The sequence below is a fragment of the Borostomias antarcticus genome, assembly GCF_949987555.1.
Source record: "Borostomias antarcticus genome assembly, chromosome: 12".
NCBI classification, from domain to species: Eukaryota; Metazoa; Chordata; class Actinopteri; order Stomiiformes; family Stomiidae; genus Borostomias; species Borostomias antarcticus.
Window position 1 is genome coordinate 22,858,276 of NC_140245.1, and position 21,398 is coordinate 22,879,673.

General features: G+C 52.3%; 2 protein-coding genes across 2 annotated transcripts in view; one reads left to right on the forward strand and one right to left on the reverse strand.

Moving 5' to 3' along the window:
• trak2 (trafficking protein, kinesin binding 2) overlaps window positions 1-9,697 on the forward strand; it is a gene marked incomplete at its 5' end in the record, with an annotated part of 15,794 nt that extends 6,097 nt beyond the window's left edge. Inside the window, 9 exons of the mRNA XM_084446506.1 lie at window positions 63-193; window positions 754-828; window positions 3,766-3,897; window positions 4,547-4,626; window positions 4,760-4,924; window positions 5,034-5,314; window positions 5,513-6,019; window positions 6,200-6,299; window positions 6,760-9,697. Coding sequence (XP_084302632.1) covers window positions 63-193; window positions 754-828; window positions 3,766-3,897; window positions 4,547-4,626; window positions 4,760-4,924; window positions 5,034-5,314; window positions 5,513-6,019; window positions 6,200-6,299; window positions 6,760-7,534 — 2,246 coding nt within the window. The 3' untranslated portion in view covers window positions 7,535-9,697. The remainder of the gene's footprint in view (window positions 1-62; window positions 194-753; window positions 829-3,765; window positions 3,898-4,546; window positions 4,627-4,759; window positions 4,925-5,033; window positions 5,315-5,512; window positions 6,020-6,199; window positions 6,300-6,759) is intronic.
• Window positions 9,698-11,152: 1,455 nt separating this feature from the next.
• trim25l (tripartite motif containing 25, like) lies at window positions 11,153-17,813 on the reverse strand (the record flags this gene model as incomplete). Its single annotated transcript, XM_084446507.1, has 11 exons — window positions 11,153-11,727; window positions 11,829-11,894; window positions 12,406-12,436; window positions 12,856-12,957; window positions 14,275-14,322; window positions 14,481-14,506; window positions 14,999-15,028; window positions 15,275-15,434; window positions 15,760-15,993; window positions 16,387-16,482; window positions 17,172-17,813. 11 exons carry the CDS (start codon window positions 17,811-17,813, stop codon window positions 11,153-11,155), a joined length of 2,010 nt encoding a protein of 669 aa, XP_084302633.1.
• Between the last annotated feature and the right edge of the window lie 3,585 nt (window positions 17,814-21,398).

Sequence of the window (21,398 nt, forward strand, 5' to 3'; positions counted from 1 at the left end):
TTAACGTTGGTGTGAGAGACACTGTGTGTCCTGACTGTGTGTGCGTGTGTGTGTGTGTCCAGGCGAGTCCAACAGTCAGATGGTGACCCTGTCTGACGAGCTGTCCCAGAAGAACGAGGAGCTGGTGAGACACCAGGGAGAGATCGCCCAGCTGCTCTCTCAGATGGTAGACCTGCAGCACCGAGTCAAAGAGGTGAGGAGAGAGAGAGAGGGAGGGAGAGAGAGAGGGAGGGAGAGAGAGAGAGAGAGGGAGAGAGAGAGGGAGGGAGAGAGTGAGGGGGGGAGGGAGAGAGTGAGGGGGGGAGGGAGAGATAGAGAGGGGGGGGGGGTGGATGGAGAGAGAGCGATCCAGAAAGCGAGAGGGAGGGAGAGAGAGAGAGGAAGGGAGAGGAGGGGGGTGGATGGAGAGAGAGAGAGAGAGGGATGGATGGAGAGAGGGAGGGAGAGAGAGGGGGGTGGATGGAGAGAGAGAGAGAGAGGGATGGATGGAGAGAGGGAGGGAGAGAGAGAGAGGGGGGTGGATGGAGAGAGAGAGAGAGAGAGGGATGGATGGAGAGAGAGGGAGGGAGAGAGAGGGGGGTGGATGGAGAGGAAGAGAGAGAGAGATGGATGGAGAGAGAGAGAGGGATGGAGAGAGAGAGAAAGAAGGGAAAGAGAGAAAGTGAGAGGGGTAATTGAAATATGATAAACGTGCAGTAGTGAGTCATACTTTGTGTGTGTGTGTGTGTGTGTGTGTGTGTGTGTGTGTCTCAGTTGGCCCTGGAGAAAGAGGAACTGAGGATTCACCTGCAGGCCTCCAAAAATGCCCAGAGACAGCTCACCGCAGAGGTGAGTACCACCCCAGCGCTACACACACCAGGGCCACACACACTACACACACTAGCGCTACACACACTAGTGCTACACACACCAGCACTACACTCCCCAGCGCTACACACACTACACACACCAGCACTACACACACTACACACACCAGCACTACACACACTAGTGCTACACACACCAGCACTACACTCCCCAGCGCTACACACACTACACACACCAGCACTACACACCCCAGCGCTACACACACTACACACACCAGCGCCACACACACTACACACACCAGCGCCACACACACTACACACACTAGCGCTACACACACTAGCGCTACACACACCAGCACTACACTGCCCAGCGCTACACACACCAGCACTACACACCCCAGCGCTACACACACTACACCCCAGCGCTACACACACTACACACACTAGACCAGAGCTACACACACTAGAGCAGAGGTGAGTACCACCCCAGCGCCACACACACTACACACCAGCGCTACACACACTACACACCAGCGCTACACACACTACACACCAGCGCTACACACACTAGACCAGAGCTACACACACTAGAGCAGAGGTGAGTACCACCCCAGCGCCACACACACTACACACCAGCGCTACACCTTGCATGGCAGCTACGGCCATTGGTGTGTGAATGGGTGAATGAGAGGCCATTGTAAAGCGCTTTGAGTGCCGCTAAGGTGGAAAAGCGCTATATAAGTGCAGTCCATTTACCATTTACCATTACACACCCCAGCGCTACACACCCAGCGCTACACACACCAGCGCTACACGATTTTGCACAAATCAAGTGCACCCTACACTGCAGAGCTATACTGTGCTTGACCCCTCCCCCACCCCCCAAAGCCCCAAAACAAACACTTTAGTTCAAAGCGAGACGAGTTGTCAAGCGAGGCGCACGCATTCTCCTCTCGAACAAAACACGACAAGAATTATGGCAGGAGAAAGAGAGGTGGACAAGAGAGCTAAAACCACGTCACAATCTGGTTCGCGGAGACAGATTTGGACCAAGTTGACACGGTGTGTAAAATTTGCTACGCAGTCGTAGCTGCCCCTCAAAGTAGCCCTTCTCAGTCCCGTTGTCGCATTCCGCTCGCTCATGCCAGACAACAGTCCTTTCCCGCTCCATTCACTTCGCCGTCAAAATAAATCGGTGTCGGCCTATTTAGGAAAGGAGCTCATATTTACAAATGTCAGATAAACATGAAACTTCACTTACCTAAGCAAAAGGGTCTATTTTAACAAATGCTGGGTTTTGAAGCCTCGGCGCTACCATTAAATAACTTATTTAGACGCGTTCTGTCCTAGTGAAATTATTTTTCCGAGGTAGTCTTCTTCTGTGGTGGTGGCGGTGCTTTGAAGCTTCTTTATTTATCAGTTTTGGCACTTTTATTAATTTATTTATCAAGGTCAAGGTTCACTATTTGTCTCCCAATGGAGAAATGTATCTAATCCAAAGAACATTGTTAAAAAGAAAAGCCACTGTCAACATTTAATAAATTAATTGTTATCAAAGTCAATAATTTGATTTAAGAAAATGTTAACTTCTGATAAATAAAAAAAATTCAATGAATAATCGTGTTAAATAATCGTTATCTCAATATCAATCAAAATAATCGTGATTATGATTTTTGCCATAATCGAGCAGCTACACACCCCAGCGCTACACACACCCCAGAGCTACACACCCCAGCGCTACACACACACCAGCGCTACACACCCCAGCGCTACACACACCCCAGCGCTACACACCCCAGCGCTACACACAACCCACCAGCGCTACACACCCCAGCGCTACACACCCCAGCGCTACACACACCCCACCAGCGCTACACACCCCAGCGCTACACACACCCCAGCGCTACACACACTAGCGCTACACACACCCCACCAGTGCTACACACACTAAAGCTACACACACCCCAGCGCTACACACCCCAGCGCTACACACCCCAGCGCTACACACCCCAGCGCTACACACCCCAGCGCTACACACACCAGCGCTACACACACACCAGCGCTACACACCCCAGCGCTACACACACACTAGCGCTACACACCCCAGCGCTACACACACTAGCTACACACACACCAGCGCTACACACCCCAGAGCTACACACCCCAGCGCTACACACCCCAGCGCTACACACACCAGCGCTACACACCCCAGCGCTACACACACTAGCGCTACACACCCCAGCGCTACACACCCCAGCGCTACACACCCCAGCGCTACACACACCCCAGCGCTACACACCCCAGCGCTACACACCCCAGCGCTACACACCCCAGCGCTACACACCCCAGCGCGACACACTCTAGCGCTACACACCCCAGCGCTACACACACTCCAGCGCTACACACACCCCAGCGCTACACACACCCCAGCGCTACACACCCCAACGCTACACACACCCCAACGCTACACACACCCCAGCGCTACACACCCCAACGCTACACACACACCAGTGCTACACACCCCAGAGCTACACACACCAGCGCTACACACACCCCAGCGCTACACACCCCAGCGCTACACACCCCAGCGCTACACACACCCCACCAGCGCTACACACCCCAGCGCTACACACCCCAGCGCTACACACCCCAGCGCTACACACACTAGCGCTACACACACCAGCGCTACACACACACCAGCGCTACACACCCCAGCGCTACACACACCAGCGCTACACACACCCCACCAGCGCTACACACCCCAGCGCTACACACCCCCCACCAGCGCTACACACCCCAGCGCTACACACCCCAGCGCTACACACACTAGCGCTACACACACTAGCGCTACACACACTAGAGCTACACACCCCAGCGCTACACACACTAGAGCAGAGCCTTATAGCCTCGTGTGTGTGTGTGTGTGTGTGTGCGTGTGTGTGTGTGTGTGTGTGTGTAGCTGAACGAGCTGGCAGACAGGAACGCGGAGTGTGTAGGGATGCTGCACGAGTCCCAGGAGGAGATCAAAGAGCTGCGCAGCAAGAACACGCCCTCTACAGGCCTGCATAGACACTACGGCCTGCTGCCCATGGTGAGCACACACACACACACACACACACACCTGCCCTACGGCCTGCTCCCCATGGTGAACACACACACACCTGCCCTACGGCCTGCTGCCCATGGTGAACACACACACACACACACACACCTGCCCTACGGCCTGCTGCCCATGGTGAACACACACACACACACACACACCTGCCCTACGGCCTGCTGCCCATGGTGAGCACACACACACACCTGCCCTACGGCCTGCTCCCTATGGTGAGCACACACACACACCTGCCCTACGGCCTGCTCCCCATGGTGAACACACACACACACACACACACCTGCCCTACGGCCTGCTGCCCATGGTGAACACACACACACACACACACACCTGCCCTACGGCCTGCTCCCCATGGTGAGCACACACACACACCTGCCCTACGGCCTGCTCCCCATGGTGAACACACACACACCTGCCCTACGGCCTGCTGCCCATGGTGAACACACACACACACACACACACCTGCCCTACGGCCTGCTGCCCATGGTGAGCGCACACACACACACACACTGGTCTCTTACTGTTTGTATGTAATATGCATTTGCTTGTTGAGAGTCAACGTGTGTGTGTGTCAGCTTGCTCAAGTGTGTGCGTGTGCATGTGCGTGTGTGTGTGTGTGTTTCAGGACTCTCTGGCGGCAGAGATCGAGGGCACCATGAGGAGAGAGCTGAGTGTGGAGGAGGAGATGACCTTCCAGGACCAGAGGTCAGCCCGTGACCTTCGACCCCCTCTCACCCCAAACCCACACACACACACACACACCCCTGACTCTTAATCACGCCCTCTCTCCTCTACGCCTTCCATTCCCACAATGCACCTCTCTCCACCCCTCCGGCAGGGTTTCCCAGAAGCGCGTGTTCAAGACCGTGCGCTCCGTCAACGAGGCGGTGGAGCGAGCGTCGGGCGTGGCCACGCCCCCCATCCCTGGCTCCGCCCATAGCCGCAGCAGCCTGGTGATGACCGCCCAGCCCTTCCGCTCCGGCCAATCACAAGACGGCAACAGGTAGGTCGACCGCCGGGGCGCCACGACGACGGGTTCCCGTTTGATCGCGGGCTGTAGAGGAAGCGGCGGCCATTTTAAGCGTGTTTTTTTCGTCCGTGTCGCCGTCCAGAGAGGAGGTGCGGCTCGGCCAGCCCGGCGCCCCGGGAGGAAACGACCTGCTCGCCGCTGTGCACCGCCTCTCCCTGCGCAGGCAGAACTTCCTGTGCGAGCGCCAGTTCTTCCAGGCCGAGCGTGACAGGAAGCTGGGGGCGGGGCCGCCGGACGCCGAGGGAAGCGGCTGGACCTCTCCCACGGGCAGCGTGTTCTCGTCCTTCTCCAGCCTGTCCGAGTTCTCCGGCTGCTTCAAGACCTTCCTGCCGGAGAAGCTGCAGATCGTTAAGCCAATGGAGGGTGAGGATAACGACTGAACTCTTGTGATTGGTGCCCTTTGACGTCTGTGGTAGTTGTGTGCGTTGAACCTTATCGAGGGCCGGCGATGCTTCCTGTTCTGATATGGTAATAAAAATAAAACTTCACTGTCACACCTGCCGTTGTTCGTGACGTAACTCGCCGACTGACCCCTGACCTCTGCCCTGTGCCGACCCCCAGGCTCGCTGACCCTACACCACTGGCAGCAGCTGGCCAAGCCCCACCTGGGCACCATCCTGGACCCGCACCCGGGCGTGGTCACCAAGGGCTTCCGGCCCCTCCCCCAGGACGCCGTGTACCGGCTGACCGACCTGGAGGAGGACGAGGAGGAGGGGCAGCAGAGGCGACGGAGGGGGCCCCTGGAGAGGAGCAGGAGGGGGGAGGAGGAGGAGGTGGAGGAGGAGGAGGGAGGGATCACCTTCGAGGTGCAGTGTTCGTCGACGCCGGAGGAGAAGAGGGAGAGCAAGCCTCCGCTGTCTCTTCCCTCCGTCTCTCCCCTGACCACTCCCCCTCCCCCGCCAGCCCGCCCCTCCCCCTCCGCGCTCCCCCCGGTGACCTCCGCCCCCGGTGACCTCATCAGGATCTCCGCCCCCCTATCAGCTCAGGCCATTCCTGTAATGACCTTTGCGCCTGTCCAATCACAGAGTCAGATTAGCACCACCACCACCACAACAACAACAACATCAGGTGGGCTTCTCTCTGAAGACTTGACGATTGATGTTTCTAGATTGACTGTGTGTGTTTGAGCTAAGCAGAGGTGTGTGTGCTTGTGTGTGTGCGTGCGTGTGCTTGCGTGTGCGTGCGTGTGCGTGCGTGTGTGTGCGTGCGTGTGTGTGCGTGTGTGTGTGTGTGTGTGTGCGTCTCCAGTTCAGAACCCGGGGAAATGCCAGAGCTCCACGTTCTCCACCTACACCTTCACCACCTGCCGCATCCTCCACCCCAGTGACATCACGCAGGTCACCGCCAGGTACGCGCTCTCGCCGGCCTCCGATTGGCTGGGTTTCCTTTAGCCTCTGGTAAGTAGCGTGCGTTTCACAGCCCGGCCATGTTAACACCCACCCCTCTCTCTCTCTCTCTCTCTCTCTCTCCCCCTCCCCTCTTTCTCTCCACCCCCCCTCTCTCTCCCCCCCCCTCTCTCTCTCTCTCTCTCCCCCCCCCCTCTCTCTCCCTCCCCCCCCCCCTCTCTCTCTCTCTCTCTCTCTCTCCCCCCCCCCCTCTCTCTCCCTCCCCCCCCCCCTCTCTCTCTCTCTCTCTCTCTCTCCCTCCTCCCCCCCCCCCCTCTGCCCCCCCCCCCTCTCTCTCTCTCTCTCTCTCTCCCTCTCCCTCTCCCTCTCCCTCTCCCTCTCCCTCTCCCTCTCCCTCTCCCTCTCCCTCTCCCTCTCCCTCTCCCTCTCCCTCTCCCCTCCCTCTCTCTCTCCCCCCCCCAGCTCCCACGGTCAGGCCTCAGTGTTGGGGCCCCCCCCCAGCTCCCTGCGGTCCTGCCCCAGCACCCCGGTGACCCCGTGCAGGCTGAGTCTGGGCGACTCCTTCCCCCCACTCCGCCCGGCGCCGCCTCCTGGTGGCCTGGCCAAGCTGCTGCTGGAGAAGGGCATCTCCGCCCAGATCTCCACAGATGGCGCCGCCGCCGCCCACAAAGCCCTGCACAAACCCCTCCCCCGGCGCCCGCTCCCCGGCACCCCTCCCAACTCCCCCTCCCACTCCCCCGTGCCCTTTGAACCCCGCCCCGTCGCCGTGGACAACTTCCTGGCGTCGCGGCCGGCGGAGCTGTTCCTCCAGGATGTGTACGGGCTGAACCTGGGCCGCGCCCCTCGGCCCGACCTCCCCAGCCCCGCCCCGGACACGCCCCCCTCCCTCGGCCACGCCCCCGCGCCCGGAGCTAACGTCAACCTGGTGGAGAGGCTGCGCCGGCTGGGATTGGCCAAGGTGCTCCGGGGGCGGGACCCAGAGGGCCCGACGCCACGCCAGGACTCAGCCACCTTCGTGGCGGCGGGCGGAGGCAGCCTATTGGACGGGCTGAGGCGGAACCAGAGCCTCCCGGCCATGACTGGAGCACGGGGGGGGTCCGTCTACAGCCCCTCCCAGCCGCTGGCGCCGCCGCCCACCTCCCTCGCCATCCCCCCGCCCCCCTGGGGAGACCTGAAGGAGCCGCGCCGTCGGCCCGCCTCCCTCTCCCACGTCCCGCCCACTACGCTCAAACGCTGAGGGACGCCGGCGGGAGTCCAGCACTGACGGAACATTTTACCCCCCCCTCCCCCTCCAACCTGCCCCACATCCTCCAATTAGACTGACAGATCGATAGAGTTGAGGGCGACAAAATGAAAATCGTCCCTCCCTTTTTAGGTTTTTAAAGCACAACGTTGTTAAACTGAGGTTCTGCTCAACGCCACAGTGTGTGTGTATAAATGTACTTGTAACTTTCTTTTTTAAAAGGCCTTAGCTCGTCTGTCCTTTCTGGGGGCTTGTAGACCTCCTAGTCTAGACTAGCAGATTCTACTGTGGGGCTCTGGAAACTCGAAGAGATTGGAGGAGGAGGAAGAGGAGGAAGGATAAAGCAGGTTGATTAGGGTTTGGGAAAGGTAAAGATGGGTTTGAAGGAAGCTGATTGAGGAGGGAGAAGGGATTTGAACGTGCGTATTTAAGGAAGAGCGACCGGGAGAGAGTGAAGAGAGAGAGATCGAGCGTCCAGAGCCTCGCTGTCTAAGGGCTTGCTGTAGCGAAGTTAGGAGGGCTTCTGAATCGGTCCCAAATCTACTCTCTAAGCCCCGCCCACCCCCGTTCCCCTAAGCCCCGCCCACCCCCGTTCCCCATCTCCCTGTGGGGATCGGAGGCAGTTTTCCGGGTGGAAGCCGTGGGGTATCGACTCCAGCCTGTCCCTCTGGTGGTCTGGTTGTAAGCGCTGCCATTTCGCTGACACCTGTCCGATCCACGAGTGCTTTGGAGGGGTGGGGCTCAGAGGAGGGTTTTTGGACCGGGCATTAATATGAACCAGTAGAGTAGTCGTTTGTGTGTCCTTAGCCCTGTAGGAAGCGGCCAGCCGAAACTCCGTTCCTAGACCACGCCTCTCCAGTATTAAGATTTACTACCGTACAGCTTTGCCGTCGTCAGGTGACTCTGCAATACCCCTGAGTGTCTGCATGGCATGTCTGAATCAACCTGCTTCTTGCCTACAGGTCCCAGCATGCACGTGGGCCCAGGGAGTAGGCGGAGTGGAACCTGTTGTGGCCTACAGTAGTTGGGTGTTGTAGTTCTTGGACTGACTGATGGGTCCTCTCCTTTCCTTCAGGTCTGTTAAAGGAAGGTGTACGCCTTAAAGGGGAAGCCAGCACTGTTTGTATTAGTTGTTTTTGTTAAGCCATGTGTATATTAAATTATAGCCACTTGTGTGATTTGTAAGTTTAGTTGTTTCGAAGAGGGATGCACAATTAGCCACAGAGGCTCTTTCAGAATCTGTTAAAGGAAAGTTTAATTCTTTCCTCTCAAAGTCAAGTCACGTTTTATCTCAGGCCGACAGCATGTTCAGGTATAGTCTTGTGTTCTCATGCAGGGAGAAGGACCACTGATGCAGGCGTAGTTCTAATGTTCTAATGTTCTTGTTTTGTTCAGAGGGTTACCTCAAGGACATATGTGCTACTCACATTAGCCACTAGGGGTCAGCATAGCAGAGGTTTGGATTGCGCAGCTATCAGATGGAGAGGCTTATGTTACAGTATGTGAGTGACCTTGTCTTTTGACCCCAACTTGACCCACGTTGACCCCTGGTGTGATCTTCTCGGAAGCGTCTGTTCACCTCTTTTACGCCGTCGGTCCAACTGGCCCCGCCCCCTCATCTAATGCACTTTTTACTCACAAACCAAGATATTTACTGGTAACGCCCACATCAGCTATGATATTACTGACATATTAATGAGGTTAAGTTAGCTTCACTTAATGTATAATAGTTTATAACTTTAACTGGTGTTTAGCATTTAATTTAGAGATTTTAATATATGAAGCTGCCTTTTGTGTCTGTTTTATGACTCGTTAATCCTAGCAGAAAGGGAATCCAAAATGTGGTTTTTAAACCGTTCCAACAGTTCAACTGCAAACCAAAATTCTCCCAGCAGTTTTTAATGGAATGAAATGCTTTTTTGTCTCGTGTGTGTTTGTATGTAATAACGGCTCTAACCCACTTAACGAGGGAGATAGAGCATCTGTTTGATAATGGGGGGGATTTTTGGAGATGTAGGATGAGGAGGAGTGATGTAGACTACACACCTGTGCAGTCTATACACACACTGTACATGGTGACGGATGAGGTTTGGGATGATACTGTTATGACCATCACTTCTCTTTGCCTACCCTTTATAAAATACTCATGATTATCTTTCTGTGCTTTTTTAAATAAAGTAAACGTGTTGTATTTTACATTTATTGTATCCCAGTAGTTTCACCAATAATGGAATGAAAGAATGAATATTTTATTTTCTGGTTATTTACATGATCCATCCCTCAAGGAAGGATTATTCAGACACAGAAACAATAACAACAACTAACAATAAACCAAACATTCCGCTGTGTTAACCCACCGTCATCTAACAACACAATACTGTGTTAACCCACCATCATCTAACAACACAATACTGGGTTAACCCACCATCATCTAACAACACAATAATGTGTTAACCCACCATCATCTAACAACACAATACTGTGTTAACCCACCATCATCTAACAACACAATACTGTGTTAACCCACCATCATCTAACAACACAATACTCTATTAGTGTTCTGCACCATTGACGGAAGCAAATTCCTAGTATGTAGTAACACATAAATATACACATAAACATCATCCAAAAATGAATATAAGCTTGCCACAAATAACACTCCAGGAGATAAAACAACGAATATACAAACATATCTATTGAAAACATTCCCAAGTATTGTTTCTAAGATACTTTTGTTGAATCACTGCCACTCGGGTCAGTGTCACTTGTACACAGTAGCTATATTTTCAAGGATAAACGTGTGGTGATAAAAATGGGCTTTCTACAACGGAGAGTTTGGATACTTGATTCTGATTGGCTAGCAGCCGTGGTAAAATACTCTGTAACCCACTGCTGCGACCGCATAACAATTAGTATTAATGCGCCGTCAATCTCATTGACGAGGCCATTGATAAATCAAGAGGTAGGCTATGCTTCGCGTAGCAACCACTCGCAGCAACCTCGCCTTTTTCGTATCCTATTACAAAAACGCACTCATCAGTCCGACTCCAACACTTCCACACCCCAACAGCAAAAACGAGTGCTCTGGAGAACTGTTTTAATAACTGCACCATAGCTGTAAATATTCAAATAAACGTGAACCACCCGAATTATGCCTTATGGTTTATGTGAACAAGGCCAACCCAAATAGGCGAGATAGCCTATGTTGCCTGGCAACCATTTAATTCAGAACTATAGCCCATCGCGGAAGATTTTGTAAATACTAAAATGATAAGAATGATCGGTAAATAAATGATTGAATGTTACTAGTTGAGTGTTTTTGTGTATATATAAATGTAGTAACCGTTGTAGAAAAGCAATTGACCACTCGAGGCAGTGGGTTCCTCCGCTATCGCGTCGGGCCTAACAACGCCCCGTAGCTGTGGTAAAATCCCCTGTAACCCACTGCCTCTCGTGGTCAATTGCTTAAATTCATACCAGTTAACTTCACCATTTAAATCAAAGAATGGAGTGTCCGTTTCAATAAGCCGTGACATCATCACATGTGGTCTCCCAGTAGCCTATAGAAAGTACAGGAGCCGATGAAAAAAAAAAAAAACTATTCTGTGGTTTTCACATGGGGCAGATTTTGATGCTGTCGGATTGTGAGCTGAACTGTCCGAGGGCGAAGTCCAGCCCCACCCCGACCCCGCTGCCCACCCCGAAGGCGGCGTACAGCGGCTGGGTGAAGTTGGCGCGGAAGGTATGCAGGTGCGCCACGCTCTCCGCCACGCTGTAGAAAGCCAGCGAGCCGGCCGACAGGTCCAGGAACATGCCAAGGCGCGGCGAGTACGTGAGCGGGATGTCCCTCTTCTCGTTGTCGTGGATGGCCGAGCAGCAGGCGTCCGACAGCTCCATGCTCCAGGATTGGGCGTTGTAGCCCAGCCCCGCCCTGGCGTCCACCCCCTTCCGGTTCAGGGTTCTGTAGGCCACGCCTATGGACGAGCCCCTCCCCCTCCACTCCACCTCCCAGTAGCAGCGCTGGGCGGAGAACGGGGCGAGGCAGAGCACCTGGTTCCAGCCGTCGAAGCGCTGGGGGCTGTCGGGATGGGGCTGCGCTGTCCCCTGGAGGGTGGCCTTGGTGTTGTTCTCTGACAGGGCCAGGCGGCGGTGGGCCGTGCTGGGGTCCAGGAACAGCTCACAGGCGTCTAGGGGAGGGGAGAGGGAGAGGATCAGATGGAGGAGAGAGCTGGGTTTTTGACGATGGCGTCGATCATGAGGGATAACGTACGGTTCCTCTTCAACTCACATTGGAGGAACTCCTCTCTGGTCCTGGGCTCTGGGGCCTGGATGCTGTCCAGGTTGATCTCCCTGACTGCAGAGGCCATAGAGGTCAGAGGTCAAATCACAAACCGGGAGAACCTACACCGACATGTCGCCTCAGAACCAAGATGGAAACGAGGAGGAGCAGGACGAGATAAAATAAGAACTTACATCCAGAGAAAGCCGATGAGTCACTCGGGAAAGAGTTTGAGGTTGGAGGATCCAGGAAGAGGCCTTGATTAACTGTTTACATGAGAAAAGACAGTTAAACACAGTTCACAACAGTTAAACGCGGTAGACCGTCAACACTGTAGTTGAAGCTTCAACATGACTGTAAACAAGGTTTTCTTACCCTGTGGTTTTTCAGCCAGTACTCCCAACCCCCCTGTATATAAATCATAGTACACTATCATCAAACAATGTTCCTAAATCATCTACACAATACTTCAAACGTTTAGTGCTACGGCTAAGTCAGATTAGAGTGCGTTCAACTGAACATGGGTTAAGTCTGAATTTCAAACATGTTGAGGCAGCAAGGGTGGGTGTTGAGGGGCAGAACTCACGGGAGGTGACGGCGGGGGTGTTGACCACTGGCTGAGCCGGGGTGGCCGGACGTCGATGGGACCGGAACAGACTCGTCAACGACCCCATCCGGCCGAAACCTGCGGTGACATCACAAAGACAGAAGGTCCCTTTGTCATCCAACACCATGAAGAAAACAAAAGAACTGTCAGTTCTAAAGAGACAGATGGTCGTAGACCTTCATAAACCTGGTTATGGCTACAAGAAGATCCACAAACGATTGAATATACCGCTGAGCACTGTCAGGGCGATTATTAAAACATTCTAAAGGCCTGAAAACGTCATGGGTGTTGAACGCAGCTGCATGTGACTGAGGTATCAAATGGTAAAAAAAAGAAGATTGTCTTGTCCTCATCTGTGATTTATCTACAATTTGTGAGTATCGCTCAATGTTTAAGACACGTTTTGAGTTTATTCCAAGCGGTTCTTACTTGTAGCAGGAGCAGGGGCTGGGGCAGGAGCTGGGGCAGGAGCTGGGGCAGGAGCTGGGGCAGGAGCTGGGGCAGGAGCTGGGGCAGGAGCTTGGACTGGCGCTGGGGTCGGGGGAGGGGTCAGGGTAGGGGAGTGGACCTGGGCAGGCTCAGGTCTGTTCCAGAGAGATTCTGATGAACTGCGTCTATAGGTGGGACTGGGCCAGTTAGGGGTGGGACTGGGCTGGCGAGAAGGGAGGCTGGCTTGGCGAAGGGGGGGGCTGGGCTGGCGAGGGGGGGGGCTGGGCTGGCGAGGGGGGGGGCCGGGCCTTGGTCTGGGGGCTGGCTCCTGGACTGTGGGGAGATGGGAAAAAGAGGTATGTGTAATATGTTAGACATTTGCAAGTGTGTTAGCAGGTGATGTCAAAGAGGAGATGGGAAGGAAGAAATTACATTTGACGATAAGGAAGTGTTTACAAGGCAGGGAAAACCAGTGCAACTGGTCAAGTGATGTACGAGTGTGTGTGTGTGTGTGTATACTGTATATATGTATGTTGTATGGGTGTATGGGTGTGTGTGTGTGTGTGTTGTTACAGTACCTGGCTCTCTCTCCTCTCTCCGCTGTCTAGTTCTTGGAGGGTTAATGTTCGCACTGTTGACTGAATCAAGAGCAGAAGAGAGTTAAGATACGCGAGACTGAAGCTACCTCAGTCGGCTCTTCTGGGTGTTTCATATACACTGGCCTCCAAAATTACTGATTGATAGTATAATGAATTCCACCAAGTATCAGGCAATTTTGCCTGATAATCTGTTTGCCTCCGCCAGAAGGCTGGGACTTGACCGTAGGTGGACTCTCCAACAAGACAATGACCCAAAGAATACCTCAAGATCCACACACAAATGGTTCTGTGACAACAAAAGCAATGTTCTGCAACGGCCATCTTAGTCGCGAGACCTCAATCCAATCAAGCGGGCTGTGGGCTGAGTTGAACAGACAGGGTGGTCCATAAACGCAAACCCAAGAACATGAAGGATCCTGAGAGGTTCTGCCCAGAGGAATGGTCCAAAATCCCTCCAAATCCCTTCCTTAACCTTGTCAAACATGAAACATACAGGAAAAGACTCCATGCTGTTCTGCTTGCCAGAGTACATTAAGTACTGAATCATTTTGAAACCTTGATTTTGTTGAAATTAATTTGATTTAATTAATAATTAATATTTAATTAAATTAAATAATTGTTATGATTTTGGTTGATTCCATTGAAACATTATTAAAGTACAGTATTTCATACATGTTAGTATATTCAGTTTCTCTATAATTATATTCTGTATATTTTTATGTATTGTTTGTGCATTGCCAGTCAGGGGTGCCAGGGATTTCGGCGCCCCCTGTGTGTCTTCTTGATATGTGTCCTTATGTGAAACAGGATTATTACTCACATCTTGGTCCATCTCTGCTTCGAACATCCTGGGCTCGTAGACCCACACCTGGGAGAACAAGAGAGCAATCAGCTGAGAGACTCAGGATGCTCCGGATCTGCTTCCTGATATTTCATCAGCTCATTCCCATCTCTGTGAGATCTGTGACTAAGACAATCCCGGCGGTTCATGACTCTACCTAGTCCACGTCTCTCTGTGCCTCGAACCCCGGCCGGAGCGCTCGGTGTCGGAGCTGCAACACACAACAGTAACGCTCACACGAATTCCTCACATGAAAAATGGTTTAAAAAGTGATCAATAAAAGTGATCAATAAAACCTACCTGGAGAGCGGGTGGTGGTTGCGTTTCGAGTACCCAGACCAGAGAACACTATTGGGTAAACAGAAGACATCTTACACATGCTGTACTAAATACACAATCTTTGCAGTTTTTGTTACTACAGAGTGTTTTAATTCACATACTGCAGTTGTACAAATGAGAGCAAGGACAGGAAGTAAGACACCTACATGCCAAGAACCCTCCCGCCTTCTGTCCATCGTTCTTATTGGCTATCAGGGGAGAGATGGACAGTGAGTACAGGTAAGTCAAGGTTTTCAAGTCTTTTATAGGTTAGACAGAAGAAAGAGAGAGAGAGATGGAGAGAGAGAGAGAGAGAGAGAGAGAGAGAGAGAGAGAGAGAGAGAGAGAGAGGGGTTCAATTTGTATCAGATGGAGTTGTACTCACCACCCAAGGTGAACAAAGTCGTGCCATTCACTGAGGAAATAGATATGATATAATTATAAAGAGCAATTATATAATTATAAATACACTGAAATTAAATCACACGTGCACACATGTGTGTGTGTCTCTGTTTGTGTGTGTGTGTGTGTGTCCATTTGTGTGTCCTTTTGTGTGTGTATGTGTGTCTATTTGTGTGTGTCTGTGTGTGTGTGTGTCCATTTGTGTCCTTGTGTGTGTGTGTGTGTGTGTGTGTGTGTGCTACAGTATCTCTTCCCAGACCTGTCTTGTTGATCTTGTCCAGCTCCTGGTTGCACATGTCCTCCACCCTCTCCCTCAGGTCCAGGATGGCCTCGCGCACCGGCTCGTACGTGGCCTCGGTGTTGACCCTGACGCTGGGCAGCTCCCCGACCTCCAACGGGCTGGACAGGGACTCGAACCTCTACGGGGGAATCAACACTGGAGTCAGACTTCTTCTCTTGATATGCAACAGCGTACTGCACTGAGTCGAAGTTGAACAGGGTTTATTTTGTACGGTCATTGCATTTTGGTACATTTTTGGGGGCGATACTTTATTTCCAGGGGCCTCTCTAGGAACCACCAGGCACTCAAACAATCACACACAACCCAGATAGCAAGCGGATGTGTAATGATTCTGGGCCATATATGGGCCGGAACTAAGCCACAAGGGCCAGATCTGGCCTGTATATGGCCTAGATCCGCTTGCTATCTGGGAACTGTGTCGCGAGGCGATGTAAGAGTCCTACCTCCAGGAAGGAGATGTTGTCCTCGCATCGGATCAGGTCCTTCATGTTGGTGTCCCTCCTCTTCAGCTCGCTGACCTCGGCCTCCAGCTTGTCCACCACCTCCTGGGCCTCGCTGACCTTCTCCTGCCCGGCCGAGTCCATCACCTCCTCCACCAGCTCCTGCAGACGCTCCAGAGAGAGCTGCAGCTCCGCCAGGATCAGCTCCATGTCCTCGTGGACCCGGCCTGCCGAGCGCTGGACACACACACACACACACACACACACACACACACACACACACACACACACACACAGGAACACACATATAAGCACATGTCCACACACACACACACACACACACACACACACACACACACACACACACACACACACACACATACACACACACACATATAAGCACATGTCCACCACACACACACACACACACACACACACACACACACACACACACACACACACACACACACGCACACACACATATAAGCACACACACACACACACACACACACACACACACACACACACACACAAATATAAGCACACGTCTACACACACACACACACACACACACACACACGAATATATAAGTACATGTCAAGATCAATATGACCTTTGGCCTTACAGTACCTTCACTGTCTCCACCATCTTCTTCAGTTCCTTCAGCTCCGCCTCTCGGTCCTTCAGTCTCTGGTGATTCTCCGTCTGCACAGCTGACAGCTCTTTCTAGAGAGGAAACAATCTGAGCTTTACATAGCAGGGCATTACACACACACACACACACACACACACACACACACACACACACACACACACACACACACACACACACACACACACAGGGTGGAGCTTTCACAAAAGACTGGAATGCCGTCAGGTTAGTGGCTAGCCTACTACCCACATGTGATACAATAGAAAGCAGCATTATCGCCTCATAAATAACATACACACACACACACACACACACACACAACAATGGGTCGTCATCTCAAAAGAGACTGAATGACGGGAGTTTCTAGGTGTGAGTGGATCCCCTCTAAGGCCGGTCCGACCTGTAGCCGCTGTAGGAGCAGTAATCTCACATCATTGTGGCTATAGGGTGTCTGATATCATTGCGGTTGCATCTGATATCATTCTGACTGTAAAATGTGAATGCAGGGAGGACTATGTGACCGCAGAGTGTGTTTAGTTCCCAAATCGTGCGTAGTTGTACGGTAGTGTCGTTCCGGAGATTTCTGTGACATTTGCCGGTGTTACAACGGTTAGACTACGGAAATGGTGTAAACCTGTAGTGTTGTCTGGGATCCGGGATTTGCGTAGTCTACGTTTAACCGCCAGAAAATGTGGAACAGCGCCTTCTGCCAAGTCACAAAATACGGTGGGTCACAGAAAACGGCATAACGCCGGCAGTTTACCTGTTTCTCCGCGCGCTCGGCCTTGGTGGACGTGATCTCGTGGCCCTTGTGCTCGTTGCTGGTGCACAGCCAGCAGATGAACCTCTGGCACTGGCGGCAGTAGAACTCCTGCAGGTACTTGTGCTGGGCGCAGATCTTCTCGGCCAGCTGGCCCGTGGGCGGGATCAGCTCGTGCTTCTTCAGCGCCGGCTTGGTCCGGTGCGGCTTGAGGTGGGCATCGCAGTACGAGGTCATGCACACCAGGCAGCTCTTCACCGCCGCACGTGGCTCGCTGCAGATGTCGCACGCCACCGCCGAGGGGGGCAGCTGAGCCGTTCGTGAGGCCCGGGGCCCGGCCGGAGCAGACGGGGGGCGATGGAGGCTCCTCAGGGACTCCCGTAACGTTTTGCTGAGGGTCCCCTTCGACCGGAGCTGCTCCACCGCCTCGGCTAGCATGGTGTTCCTGGCGAGGGCCGGCTTGGGGTTGAAGGCTTGCCGGCACTGTGGGCAGCTGTACCCCCCCTTGGGGTCTTCCTTGCTCCAGTAGTCCTTGATGCAGCCCATGCAGTAGCTGTGTCCACAGGGGATGGTGACCGGGTCGTTGGGGAGGTCCAGACACACGGGGCAGTTGAACTGCTCGTCCGTCCACAGCTGGCCACTCATGCTGACGCCGACCGCCGGAGAGAGGGATGGCAAAGGTGGAAGGAAAAGGTCAGAGAGAGAGAGAGAGAGTCTGTCTGAGGTAGAAGGCGATCTGCAGATGTCCAGAGAGGTTGAGAGAGGTGTTGTCTTCTGACTGGGGATCGTCTCTGCACTTTCTTTGGGGACAAAAAGCAAGGCAGCCAGAAGGGGTGTGGCCAGAGCTGACGGAGCAGGTTTTGTTTGGGGATAAACAGGTGAGCTTCCTCCCCGGTGACTGGGACTGAAGAGACTGCCGCATACCACACCTGCCTCAGATAGAGCAGTGGGCGCGGCCTCCCCGGAACAGCCATCCTCGGACCATATAAGTGTCGATCACACGTGTGATATCAGCTGGCTACCTCATACCACACGTCATTCTTACTGGCATCACGGCCAAGTCAATAGATCCGGGTATGTTCTCAGAACTACAGGAGAAAGCCCAGATGAGTCAGTGAATTAGGTCCATGGAAGTGTGTTCATACCGTGACAACCCCCCTCCCGCTCCATCTGCTGCGGTGTTTGTGTGTGTTTATCTTGTCTTTTGGGCGGGGCTGGCCACGACCCTAGAAATGGCTCTGTCCGGTTATCCCTCCCTCCCTCCCTCCGTCCGGTAAATGTTGGCCCGCATCTCTCTGTGGCACCACAAGAGGCAGTAGTCCAATGAAAGACTCAATGAAAGGAACAGCCCCCTCCTACCTCCAGGCCATGGTCAAACCCTACATCCCCTCCCGACCACTACGCTCTGCTACCTCAGGGCGACTGGTTGCCCCGTCACTCCGAGGCTCCTGCGGTCGATCGACACGGTCACGGCTCTTCTCTGTCCTGGCCCCGCAGTGGTGGAATGAGCTGCCCACTGATGTCAGGACAGCAGAGTCGCTGCCCATCTTTCGTCGCAGGCTCAAAACTCATCTCTTCAAGAATTACTACAACAATCCTCCCACCTAAGCACTTATTATATTATATTGCACTGTACTTTAGATTGTGATTCTTGCACTTTGCCTTCAGCACTAGATTATGCTCTTAGTCACTTGTTTGTTTTAGAAAGAAGATGCACTTGTGAGTTCTGGCAAGTAGTAGTACATTGGCTCTTCCTACGTTAAATGCAATTATTGTTAGTCGCTTTGGATAAAAGCGTCTGCTAAATGACTGTAATGTAATGTAATGTAATGTAGTCCCTCCACAGATTACTCCTGTCAAAGAGTATGGAATGCCAAGAGTGGACACTCCATTGATTCTGCTATGGGACCAATATGCTCTGTGCACCAGCTCCACGACTTCCTGAAAGTCACTTGGCATCTTTATTTCCTGTCCTTTATGATTGGATTAAGTGATTAATCAGGTGTGCGGCAGACCCAGCGCACACCTGATTAATCACTTAATCCAATCATATAGGACAGGAAATAAAGATGCCAAGTGACTTTCATGAAGTAGTGGAGCTGGTGCACAGAGCCTTTACACCCAGCTGCTGAGCCGGGCCGTCGCCATTTTGGACTGTCAATTTGAAACCTGTGCTGCACTGTTAGCTGTCATAAACTCACTTTTTCACATGTTGACACCTCCGTTAATAAATTATCAGGAATTCCCACTATTACAATCTCACTCTTATTATTTAATCTTCATGAAAATATAAGCTACTGTACAATTAAATCTGCACAAATACTCGATTATCGTTTAAAAGTTCACAGTTTCAGCCATTCTTGGGTTTTCTGGGAAGGTAGGCTATTCCAGAGGCTGGGGGCATAAAGACTGAAGGCTGCGTCCCCATGTCTCTTGGTCCCCATGTCTCTTGGTCCCCATGCCTCTTGGTCCCCATGTCTCTTGGTCCCCATGTCTGTTGGTCCCCATGTCTCTTGATCCCCATGTCTCTTGGTCCCCATGTCTGTTGGTTCTGGCTCCAGGAACCGTTAAAAGTTCATTACCAGATGAAGGTCTTGTTTTTTCATCACTTTAATCCATAGCCGCTGGCTCATTAGCATCGGCCCATGTACCGTATTCAGGGTTTGGTTCATTAGCATAGGAGAAACGAGGCAGATCAGTTTAGGTATCTGTGTGTGTGTGTGTGTGTGTGTGTGTGTGTATGAGAGAGAGAGACTGGTGATAATTGCCCTGGGTTTCAGGGGGCAGATTAGGTGGTTTAGAGGTTTACAACACGGATGCACGCACACACACACACACACACACACACACACACACACACAGTTTCAAGCCAACAAGCGCGAATTCGCAATAGCAGAGACTAATGTAGGTTACGAGTTGAGTTGGGCTCACATTTTCAATCTGGATGATTCTCCTCCTCTCTTGTCTAATTAGTGGATTAGTAACAGCTGTGGTGCCGCTGTGGCCAACAGCAGCATCGCTAGAGTCCAAACTGAACCCGGTAGGAAAGACTGCTTTTAGTTATGCTGCTCCTAGAGCATGGAATAGGTTTCAGGGGTCTTTAAAATTGGATGTCTTGAGTCACTTGTACATTTTAAACAAAGAATATGATGAAGATTGAGGACTGTGTATGTTTTGAATAATGTTGCCATTGTGGGCTATTTAATTCTTTAAAATGTATGATATTAATGTGATTTTATGTAATACTGTTTTTATTTTGTTTTATATTGTTTATGATGTAGCCTAGGCCTATGCCGTGTAACCAGGCCACCACTGTAAATGAGACCTCCCAGTTCCTCAGTTCCCTGAATAAATAATGGTGACTTTTTTCTTTTTTTTCCCCCCTTTTGTTGATGTTGTTGTTGTTGCATTTTAACATTTTTGTGGACCGACCGACCAACCAACTAACCGACAGAGCGAGCTACAGAGCTGCTGGTCGCCGCTAAAAAAAACACACACACGCACAAGCCAAGTAGTTGCGCAGTTCTTTGTTCGTCCAGCAGGGGTCTCACTTCACTTGAAGAAAGGAAACCGTCCCATCCGGGCCACCTCGGCTGTTGACAACTTTGATTCAACCGCTCAACAACACGATCATTCAGACCGTCAAGGATCCATGTTGAATCGATAAGAGAGCTGGATCCCAGTGAGGGTGCTGTGAGGAGAAAGCAGAATCTTCAAGTCACAGTAAAGGATGAGAGGAAGGAGATCAATGCCTTAGATCTGCTAGGATACTGCATGGACACATCCATTAATTAGGCCTACTGAGAATCTAATCAGAGAATACTCATCAGTTTGTTAGTGTGTGTGTGTGCGTGTGTGTAATTATGCATGGATGAGAGTGTGCTAACCTGTGTGTGTGTGTGTGTGTGAGTGATGCATGGTTGAGAGCGTGCCAACCTGTGTGTGTGTGTGTGTGTGAGTGAGTGATGCATGGTTGAGAGCGTGCCAACCTGTGTGTGTGTGTGTGTGTGTGTGAGTGATGCATGGTTGAGAGCGTGCCAACCTTTGTGTGTATGTGTGAGTGAGTGATGCATGGTTGAGAGCGTGCCAACCTGTGTGTGTGTGTGTGTGTGTGAGTGAGTGATGCATAGATGAGAGTGCCAACCTGTGTGTGTGTGTGTGTGTGTGTAAGTGAGTGATGCATAGATGAGAGCGTGCCAACCTGTGTGTGTGTGTGTGTGTGTGTGTGTG